Source organism: Acyrthosiphon pisum, chromosome A1 (assembly GCF_005508785.2).
Source record: "Acyrthosiphon pisum isolate AL4f chromosome A1, pea_aphid_22Mar2018_4r6ur, whole genome shotgun sequence".
Lineage (NCBI taxonomy): Eukaryota > Metazoa > Arthropoda > Insecta > Hemiptera > Aphididae > Acyrthosiphon > Acyrthosiphon pisum.
This window is the reverse complement of record NC_042494.1, coordinates 3543004-3555293: the sequence shown is the minus strand read 5'-3', so window position 1 is coordinate 3555293 and position 12290 is coordinate 3543004. Positions and strand designations below refer to the sequence as shown.

The window sequence follows — 12290 nt, the reverse complement described above, 5'->3', positions numbered from 1 at the left end:
TACTAACATTAATAAAATGATACTAACATTTTTCAAACTTTGTTCGCAAAAGTTATCCAATTTAGATTTTTCTTCTTCTAGGATTTGCATAGTCTGTATAGTGTATACAAAAAAAAAGATTAAAACCCATTGTCATAATGTTTATCAAAAATAATTACGACGAGTAGGTATACTATTCAGAGGTTTTATATAGAGGATTTGATTTTGTTTTGTTTATGTAAATCCGTTACAAACAAAACATTTTGCACGTTGTATGATATTTTTGCATAGCAATAACGAGAAAAGTCCCTGGTATTTTATAAAACGAAGTGTGTACTTTTCAAACAATGAGCATCTTCAATGGGCTGGTAATAATTTTTATCTTCCGACACATTCGGGCTTTACGGTGCCAAACAAATAAAAACTCGGCAATAATACATTTGAATAATCATAGTTTAACCTCGCCAATGCATACATCTATATGACTATATAGTGACCGTTGTACACATTTTACATTAAAAAAAAAAAATAAACAACAACCCTCAATCAAAATCCGTGACATTTATTGTGCTATATTTTACGACAGATGTTTGGTCAAGCATTATCTTAGTATAAAAATGATGATATTTTTTCTTCAACTACAGAATGCCAAGAGTAAAAAATAAAAAAATATATAGATTTTCATATTTTCACATTTTAGACCATTTGTATCAAGATAAATAATATAAAACTCTGTTGGTAGAGAACTTACAATATTATTTTTTGTTTACCAATTCATTAAAAACTTATTAAGAGTTAAAATAAGGTATATAGGTACAGGGGTGTCCAGTGTGGATTTACCCATTGCGATATCTCCTGAGATAATAAATATGTCATAAATCTGTTTTTTTTATTAGACTCACAGATATAAGGACTACACATATTTAATTTTTTAATTTAATTACATTTTTTCTGTAAAAAAGTTAAAAAAAAATATTTTTTTTAATTTTTGAAACAATTTAAAATATCTATTTTATTGAGCTTATTTCTGTGAAAATTTTGTTTTTTCAATATTTTATTTACATTAATCTCATGATTTTTAAAAAAAAAATTTAGTTAATAGGTAAAATGGCAAAAAATCGGTTTTTGTCTAGACGGCGAGCCCCCCTCTATGGCTAATGGGTATATCCTCACAGGACACTCTGTATATAGCTCAAGGGTTGTAATAGATATTTAGCCAATAATAATAAGTGCATAACTATAGTTTACTTCCTATAAAAAACACTAGCTTAAAGTTTTTAATAAGTAAGTAAATATCAAATATATTACATTATATCGCAGATGAAATATAACGATAAATGTTACCTTAATTTCTTTATCCATGGCCAATCCTGCTTTGGGTCCAACCTTATGCTTTTTACGGCACTTTTTCATAGCTGATGCAGCCTTGCTATAACTTTCGGATCTTTGTTTATGTTGTTGCAAAAATCGTTTTTGTTCGGACTGAAAAATAAAATGATAATAATAACAATATAATAGAAAATAAAAGTAAAGTTGTTACCGTTTAAATTTCATCAGATAACAACAAAATGGTACCAAGGGGTTAATCAGCAGACCAAACTAACCAAAGGGTTGGATTATTTATTGGACAGGGACATTTTATTTTCTCTACGCACCTCGTAATATAGTAAAGGTGTATAATATTATAATATTATACACATATTATTATACGGGCATATAATATACATATATTCGTTATTCCGTACCAAATATCAGATACGCATTATTATTGTAATATACATTTTTCCACGTTTACTTTTAATGGTACACATGAATTATAGTGATCGAAATGGAGAAGGAGGGACGAGGGATACTAATATTATGCCCGTTTTAGTCCACAGTTTCCGATGGTAAAAAAAAATTACTCGTTATAGAACCCAAAAGTCAAAACCCATCCATAACGTTATTAAAATAATTGACGCATGTACAATGTACATTGTAGCATTGTAGGTACCTAAAGTTTTTTTTTTTATCAGTATTTATATGTGTAGCACTATAGAGTAGAATAATAATCCTTTACCTGTACAACTTTGGTATCCTTTTCGAGATTTGTCTCCAGCGGCAATAGCAAATCCACATAAAACGCTTTCAGCTAAAAACAAAACAAAACGATATTAATATACATGAGCTCCGTAAAATATAATGACTAGCAAAATATTATTTTTACACTCTCCAAACAATGCGACGTAGGTGAATTTGAGATTTTATAACATTACAATAAATGTTCTACATTATTTTACATGGCGGTAACACCTTTTACACATTATAAATGTTTATATATTATTTAATGTTGATTAACGCGAAACGTATTGTGTGAGTGTGTGACCGATGTTTCAATTAAAAAAAAAAATCCAAACGCAAATGCAAATCCAAATATCCATATAATAATATATTGTATTGTTTGTCGTTGGTCGTTTGTCATTATTATGGTACAGCAATTATCACCAAAATCAAATTTGTAAAACGTGTATTTTTTATGATTTGCTTGACTATTTTTGAAGTACCTAATATTTATTCCTAAAAAAATACGGGTTTTTTTTTTAAACAATACGACCATTGAAATATTGTGTACACAACATCGACGTTAAGTCAGACTTGTATTTTAAATAGTAGATACTAGGTACATCGTTACTTATTTATTGATGCGTTAAAATTCATTACACAATAGGAACGGTTCAATAAATATTGATCTGAGATTCATGACATAGCTAGATTGACAAATACAATATAGTAATAAAATAGGTATACATGAGTGGTTTTATTTTTATATTTCGGCGTATATTATGAAAATTGATTGATTGATAATTATTAATTTTATACGAAAATTGCATAGGTATTTGTTTATTGCACAATATTGTGTTAGCAATATTGATGTAGCAATCTGTAGAATTATAATTGATTATATTGTAATACACAATGCAATACATTAGTATAATTATGTATTTATGTATATATATTAGTTCTAATCATATTACTATGAATTTATTTAAAACAAGTCATATTGCACATTAATAAAATTATTTTTGTTTTTTTTTTTTAATCAATCACCTATTAAACAATTAGTGTCAAAACTTTAATAAAATTGAACAACTTTATACACAAAAGTTGTTTGGTAATTGGTTTATAGAGGAGGAAATTGAGGAAGGCTGCAGTTACGTTGCAGTACACCTAAGTTACAAATTGTATTCTGTTGTGTAATTTACACCGACTAAAATAATAAAGAAAACACAATATTTAGTTTAATATTAATAATTGTTAAACTAATATTACTGTCAATGGAAAAATAAGAACCCCACTCTCAACAATTAATCATTTTAAAAACGATGAAATATTCGAAGGGTACGTTTTGATATTGTTTCGAAACAGTTTTATACAATGTTATATTTTTACCTTTCTTATAAGAAATATTTTGCATGAGATATTGTGATTCAAATAAATAATCCCAAACAAAGAAATGTCAAACATTAATGTTATATTTTGTTCTATAATTATTACACTTCGTTAAATGTAATTGTACATATTATTGAACGACGGAATTATTGTGAAATATAATATATTATTATTATAGTACCATAAAAGAGCTATGATTGTATTAAAAGTGATATTGGGAGGATGCCTCTTATTGGAGGCAAGTATTTCGACCGAGAGGAACAAGACATTTCAAAACCAAGTGACTCGTTGGTAAGACTTTGCGGTTGGCCACACGCAATCATAGTGTACTAGTGTATATAATATTAAAACCAACACCGTTGAGTATGATATAATAATATTTTTATGCAATACTTATATAGAACGATCGAGTGTTCAATCACCATGAATATTATAATGTTAAGATTTGAGTTGTGAGGTAGTTTTAATGTACCCTACAGATAGTATGGATATATTTTTAACAATACATTTGCAGGTAAACGTCCGTTTTGATTTTCTATAGCTTTATACGTTTTTTTTTTATATATAATATAATATTTTCTAGGCGATGCAACACGCAGTGGTTTACTGATCCATCGGCATTGAAAATGTATTGAAATAATATTTGTTGATGTAATTTTTCTTGAAATTACGCCAAATGGAAAATATCATACTTCGTCAAAACTACAACAGCCGATGTCTGATGAAGGACTGCGAGTAAAAAACAGGCTTCCTCACTTGACCAGCCGACGCGTATCGCACATTAAATCGAAATCTACTGTCCACGGGTAGAGAGTTTGAGAGAGAGGGTGGGAGAGTGAGACAGAGAGGCACATATAGATATAGAGAAATCGGAAATGTTTAGTGCAATCCGACCGTGCTTATATATATGTAATAATTTAATAATATATTATATGTACGAGGTTCAGACTGTTGCCATATTGTGTTTTTACCCTCGCAGTGCCATCGTTTCCGGATATACAGGGCGGATTACCTCGGCGTTTTGCAGCGTTAGCTTAACGACTAAACACGTCTGCAGACCGCCCTGTATATACAACACGTATCCTCCTTTTGGGCGAGTGCATTATGAAGAAAAAATAATGGAAAACGTGCATAGCGTCGGACGGCAATTTGAAAAAATAAAACTTTCGACGACTATTTTTTCCCCCTGCTCCGTCACGCCGAACACCGCCTCCGCCGCCTCGATGGCGGCATTCGAAGTCTTCTATACGGTTGAAAAGTATAAAAACCACGACGACGCCACGTGGCCGCAGAACCCTGTGACGTTACGTATAATAATATATTATATATATATATATATATAGTAGTGGAAAATAGATTATATCGAAAAACTTTGTATGATCGATAAAAGTTTCTCACCACGCGGAAGTTTGAGCCACGGGTATAATATATATATATATATACATTATACACTGTATAAATATATAATACACGCTATTCGACGGAAAGTCGACATGATACGAAACCCTAGGTCCAATCATACGATAAGACCTATAGGTGATAGGACGAGTAATATGACATAATATATAATAATGTACTGCAGTAATACGTCCCAAAAGCATCGTACGTAGTTTCCTATATACAGTACATAATATTATACATATACATACCTATGTATCTCCGTGGAAAATCAATATATTATTTAAATGAGTTTCAACGACAACAATAATCTATAATATGAATAATGTGAAAATATTTTATATTTTCCTTTCAATAGACATAAAATACTCAACCATTAAAATATGAGTTGAACGTTAATAACTATGCGTATTATAACGCACACTTAACGACTAATAGACTGTATAATCAAAATTACAAATGCACAATGAAAGAAAAAAAAATTAGAATTTCAATAGATTATTTTCAACATCTTTTTGAAAAATCATTTGAAGTTGAGAAAAATTTAAGTAGAAAAAGTCTTTAATTATTGTGTACAAAACTTAATTGAAAGCAAATCGTCGGTCAATATAGAATCTAACTGAATATAATGTGATCCGTAATCTACATACGTCCTAATAATGCGCAAGAGGAGGCGATTACGTAAATTCATGTCAAGCATAATCGAGACGTGGCTTTGTCATACCATAATATATCTACTGTTGGAGCAGAACTTTTTTCGCGATATTTCAATCAATTGTATAACAAGTTGTAATAATATTACGGTGCACATGACATTTTATAATAAAAAAAAAAATTTTATAAACACATTTTCTCGTGATGCATCACTAAAATACCGTCGATCAAACACAGGCGTAGCGTTTTCGACTTTAAATTCAATTTATAGTTTGAAAATAATAAGTACGTCAATTTACTCTAATAATACCTATTGCATAACATCACAAGACTGTACCGGTTAAATCGGAACTTAAATATCGTAATAATTAGGTACGTTTTGTGTCCAAAACACGTTTGTTTGTCTAAAACCGGAATTACAACAAACCTGCAGGGTTTATACTCAAAACAAGAAAACATTTTTACCCAGATTCTCATCGAAAACCTGAAATATTAAAACACTATTTGGTTATTGACTCTCTGCGGACTTATGTTCATAATTCTAGACCGAGACGGCAGTGACTAAAGTTATCTTAGTAAAGAAAACTTTCTATAGACGAAATTCATGTTTGACGAGTCAACGAAATAACATCGATCATTATTTTAGTGCAATATTGAGTTGGTAATGGATATTGGATATATATAATATTATCAGAAAATATTTGATTTTCTACCTCTTTAGCACTATGTTCTTTTGCGCAGCTATAAACCTGTAAAAATTGTATAATCTTTGTGTGTTTAAACATGAATTTCTCCTCCTTATATACGTATAATGCGTACCGGAATCTTTTTCGTGGGTGATTGGATTACGATTTTAATGACCTTATGAAATTATTAACAAGCATTATACCTTCTCAATCACAATATATCTATGCACATAACTCGGTAAGCGGAATTATTAATTAGAAAAGTTTTGATATTGATATATAATTCATTTTGTTTACTGTTTTGAAATTGTATATTGTTAGCATAGTATACGAAAACTTAAATCAAACATTCAAAGTTAAGTTAGTACTTATAAATCCATCACTAATCACTTATTAAATGATAAGTTTAACGGTGTTCATTACGCTGCAGTTATAGTAGGTATAGGGCTATCAAAGTTGCATTGTTATTTTGTGAGTTTTCTTTAAAAACACGATTAAGTCATAGATTAGAATAGAGATAAATACATTTTTAAATTCGTCTTTTTTTGTAATCAATGCTTTATTTTATGTCCATCAAATTTATGAGGTCGGAAGTTATAATTATTGTAGGTGTAAAATTAGGACGTATAAATATGAGATACGATTTTTTTTTTTCTAGACTTTTAGTATAATTTTAAGCTGTTGCGTGTACGATACACATAAATCAAGTATACGTCTCGTTATAACAATTTAACACTTTTTACTCTATGCATTTTTATAAATAATAATATGTCCCTACATTTATTTTTCATGTTGTAATATTGTGCGCTTAAAATTTTTATTCATCAAGAAATGAGTGTAAATCGGTTTAATTGACGGTCTGCATGACGGCAGGCGGTAACAGAATAAGTCTAATATAATAGGTATATTATATTTTATGGTATACTATATATTATTATATGTTGTGATTATATTTTATACCAGTTGGACGCCTTAAATTTAATATATCGATAACTATCCGGTAGTATTTTGACTGTTATTAAAAATGAATTATAATCCATTAGTCAAAATACTGTTAACCTATACTAGATATTAACTTTCTACGATTTTCGCTAATAGTTCCACCTATAGGAAATCGATTCTGTTGATTTACGTCCATTTAGACCTGTTTCTCGGAGTCTGTTGACATTATACCGAACAGAAAGTGCAAAATATGTTACGAAAGCGCGTGCTGTATTATATTGTGCACATTAATGCTGTGTAGGTATACCACCTGCTACCTATAATAGTTAAAATAAACGGAACGCCATAACGATTGGGGGTACGATCATTATATTGTGTTATTATAGAATGAAAATGATAAAGTTATTTCTTAAAACAAAAATAGTAAAAAAACGATAGCTGGTCGTATAATTCGGTATCGATGCATAACTTGACGGTCAAATACAATAATAATATGAATTGTTCTAGTATGCGTGCGTGTAAATTAAGTGACCGACCGGAAATGGAATCGAAACGCCAATTTAATAAAGTACATCAACGCCGCCGATGCTGGCCAACAGTTGTAACATCGGCTGGAAGAGCAAAACAGAGCGAACAGAAGAGACGACAGGATATATTATTATGTTAATGACTGTAACGACGAGCGCGAAAACGAGGGTGGCCTATGATCTGCAGTTAGGCTGAAATTATTACTGTTGTGAGTCTGTGTGTGGCTGTGTCTGTGTCTGTTTGTGTGTGTGTGTGCATGTGTCTGTGTCTGTATGTGTGTGTGTGAGAGAGGGAGTGGGATAAATGCCAGAACCCTCGCATGACTATAATAATTCTCTCACTGGACGATTTACAAAACCTGAGGCTAAAATCGAAATGCTTTATATTATTATACATTTGTTACGTGATGTTCACCATATTTTTTTTTACACACTTTACTTCACTTACGCTGGATTCGTATTAAAATTTCATTCAGAGCATTTTTGGAAAAAAAAATGTGGAAAAAGTGCGGTTACAAAAAAAAAAAAACAATTACCCATCATGTACATGCTGCTAAGATATAGTCATCACTCATCAGTCGTCACTATAAGACAATCATTTTCGAACTTAGGTATGTTATTTGTAGTACAACATTAGTGCGACAGAGTGAGTAAATAATATTACATAAGCGATATTCTTTTTGTTGAATTTCTTGGGATATCGAAAAAAAATATAAAGATAACAGTGGTATTATAATAATATATTATATTTGTTGAATTATAATCGAATTCACATGCACAAGATTTAAACGTCGTCGGCACATGGTATGAATAGACCGAATAATTTACATAATAATATAATATAGCTTTATGGAAACGTTATTTTTGCTACGGCTCGATAAATATATTTTTAAAATGAAAAAAAAAACAGTATTAATACGCATCACATGTTTATTCGTTATCGGAAAAGTTTTATTGAATTTTAATTAAATATTATAAAAACGTCTGAATAATATTATAATAATATATAGATTATAAACCACATTATTAGAGTTCATCCTTAGATAAATAATGCAACCATCTGAGGATATTGAATATACTTTTACATTTTATTTTTTGTAGATGACATTTTTTTTTCATTCGTATTCCGCTGTTTACATTATATATTTTATTACAGAATTCAATGTAATTTTTCTGACTTCGGTTCGTGATGAAATATTAATTAAGGGACGGATGTAAAACTAATCAATTATTCATAATAAAAGTTTATACTAACAGGTCATCGAAGTAGGATACTAATTTCCTTTTTTGATTACTATATCGTAGGTAATCCTCTCGATATTCTCATATTTTTAATACACTTTTCAGTCACTAAAAAAGGCTAGGTATTTGAATTTTGTAATCAGTTTAAATTATCAATTTTGCTTGAGGCGAGTAAAGTTAAATTATTTTACTATTATCTGACCTCAAAAATATAAAAAAATCCTGTATTAAACAATTTTACTGGGTTTAGTTAACGTTTCCTGAAGACAAAATATATATTATTAACTAATAGTTTAACTAAAAAAGCACTTTGACTTAAAATATAGTAAAACAATTTAGAAATATTCGTGTAATTAAAAGCAGAAGAAGGAATTTATAAGCTATTTTTTGTATATAATAGGTATTAACTAATAATTTGTGTGTTTTAAACTTACAATGTTTAGCTGCTGTGATTGGATTTCCTTGTAAACCTCAACGATCTGCATAAGTGCTGAACCTGAAACGTAATTAAAAAACATTTCGTTATAGGTGGGTACTACATTTTACCATGACAAACGATACCCAAGAGAGTACGGTATCACAGATCATAAATTAAACTAAAGATTTACATAAGTAGGTACATAACGCACATAGTACAGAACACTCCCGTGTGATGTCATCAATTTGTTTATTACTTTTCCGGACAATATTCTCGATTGTAAATAAATTGTTAAATTGAAAACGACGGGGTATTTAATTTTTACTATCCAATTACATTTTCGATTGTTATTCATTTTAAAATGTACTAACTACCCTTTTATTATTATTGTATTAGATATAATTGACATTCATAATAAATTACACCAAATATTATCATTCATCGGGTAATAACATTATTGTGTAGAGGTAGGTACCTATACAAATTAGTAATTACTCACGAAATGGTTTTAGTAGGTATATAATATTATTGTTGAATAATCAGTGAATGTAAAGTATGTTAATTTAGTTATTACATAATTATTTAAGTATAATTTAATTATAAATGAGTGTGTTTAGATGAATATTCATCAAATATCGTTAATAAATAATATTATTAAAAAATGTTTAAGTTTTTCTTTAATCAATATTTCAATTTATAAAAAATGATAGTGTTCATTAAATACCTAAGACGACATTGAAAACTTGAGCCACGACTTCATTTAAACGTATCTTTAATTAAATTTATATATCTTGAATAATAATAATAATAATGAATTTAACAACATTCGTTATTATAAAAAAAAACCAATATGACGCAAATAAAAGGCAATTTATTTTTTATAAAATTAAAATTTCATTCAAATTGAATTGGTTATGCGTGAATAAACTCATGTACAGCGTACCTAACTACTAATAAAATAAAACAAAACTCTATTCCGTTTATTAGAATTTATCATTTACAATAATAATATATAATTTATCACGTTTCTTTATTTAATTTATCTCTATTATTCATTTGTTTAAAAAAATATATATTCCTTTGTCAAATTGAAAATAATATAATATTTTATTTTATCTATGTAATAATTTAGTTTACATCCATGTTTATGACGGTAAATTATTATTATTTATTTTTATTCCAAGCTGATATATAAATCTACATTCTATATTGATTCCTCAAATATGTATGATTTTATAGTTTGGTTGGCCATTTTCTTTTCTCAAACTTCAAACGTTTCATAGTATATACTTCTAAGGGTCAGAAATCTGACACAGATAACACATACATATTTTAAACAGAACATTTTAAGAATTTTCCCAGATATAAGGTTAACTTTGAAAATACTACAACACTTAACATGAGTGTTTCACACGCGTTTCGTCCCATTTTAATAATCCCAAAAATTTTAAATTTCTTGACAATTATAACTTTTTATTATTGAATTCGTAGTGGGAAAAAAATGTTGCTGTTTCTTTTATAAAGTATTCGGTTGTATCATTTTATTTCCATTTTTCACCGTCAATATTGATAATGAATTTCCACTGATACGAAAGAAGCAGTTCACAATACTCAGGTACCTAGTCAATGTATGTTGTGTTAACTGTGTTATACTATAGGTACTCTATTAATACTAATTTTACGTTTCTAAAATTTAAAAGTATTCCAATTATTAATATACATTAATGTTTACGAAATATATAACAATATTCCTGCTTTTCGATGTGTTATTTATTAACCGTGTCAATCGATATTTATTAACCAATTGTTAATGAACCATAAATGAACCGTAAAACCATAAATGGATTTCTAAAAAAAAAAAAAAAATACGTAGGTAATACCTACATTTTATCCTCTTTACATTTTGTACAATAATATTATAACAAAATCGAATGTTATGTTATTTCATAAATATTATCAGTTTCTTTAACTATAATTTATAATTATTCTATCAATTATTATTAAATAAGTATTAAGAAGTGTTTTCAGAAGAAATAATAACGCTGACGAATGGTGATATTCAAAAATTGAGCTCAAGCATTATCAAGAAATAAATAATTATTTTAAAATGTTTTCCATTAGTAAATCAAATAGTACTACTCAATTTAAAGTTTGAAGCATATGTTTATTTAAAATACAAATTGGTTGTCAAACGTTAATTAAGTGAACGGATTCGATTGAAAGCTCTAAAATGCAACCACGCAAAATGGATTATCACAACTCCCTCCCTCTATCTCACTCATGCCCTCTAGCGACCATCTGATCGCTTCTTTGGGATAGAACTTAATTACTTCACCAATACGACGCCTGTTTTAATCCCCTTTGAGTGTGTAAGGTGTAAGTAGAGTGGTAGACACACATAAAAAAATACTTTACAACTTTAAAATGTTAAGCTCTTAAGATGTGTCTGCCACAATTACGCCAACACTAATACACTATAATATGGTGTAACACACAGTTACCTTCCACAATGTGTCTATAATATTTCAAGAAAGAACTCAAGTTCAATATTTAAGCGATGTGCAATTAATGTATGATTTGAAAGTGACAAAAATGAAGAAACAGTATATGTTTCTGTTTTTCATACTATTTTCATTTAACTAACGTCTAACAGTATTTTAAAAAAAATTAAAAAAAATTGTGTAAATCAAATTGAATATACAATAAATATTACATTTACAAAAAGAAAATTTAATTTAGGTGTAGAGACATATTTGTTATTAATTATATAGATATCATTGTATGTAGATTCAGAAGAGTACATAACATTATTATTATGCACACACTTTGCTCGTTCAAAATATTTTGTAAAGGTCAGTTGAAGTTTAGAAACGTGTTGTATAACTGGTAGCTCAAAACTATTATAATATAATATATTAAATGATAAGTGAAATCAAAATAAAAAATAATGACATTTTCTATACTTTCGCGTATACAAGCGTAATAATTTTACACAAACAAATAAAAATATAATTT

The 12290-nt window shown here is 28.5% G+C and overlaps 1 protein-coding gene across 2 annotated transcripts in view; it reads right to left on the bottom strand.

Annotated features, from left to right (window-relative positions):
- Window positions 1–12290, bottom strand: part of LOC100167403 (brain-specific angiogenesis inhibitor 1-associated protein 2-like protein 2) — a 121627-nt gene that overhangs the window by 10407 nt on the left and 98930 nt on the right. For both annotated transcript variants that reach the window (XR_003838911.1, XM_029486501.1), the window contains exons 4-7: window positions 9292–9353; window positions 2039–2110; window positions 1324–1461; window positions 28–93 (exon numbers count right to left, since the gene is read on the bottom strand). Coding sequence is in view for 1 of the 2 variants with exons in the window: in XM_029486501.1 (XP_029342361.1) it covers window positions 28–93; window positions 1324–1461; window positions 2039–2110; window positions 9292–9353 (338 nt within the window). In the remaining variant the exon portion in view is untranslated. The remainder of the gene's footprint in view (window positions 1–27; window positions 94–1323; window positions 1462–2038; window positions 2111–9291; window positions 9354–12290) is intronic.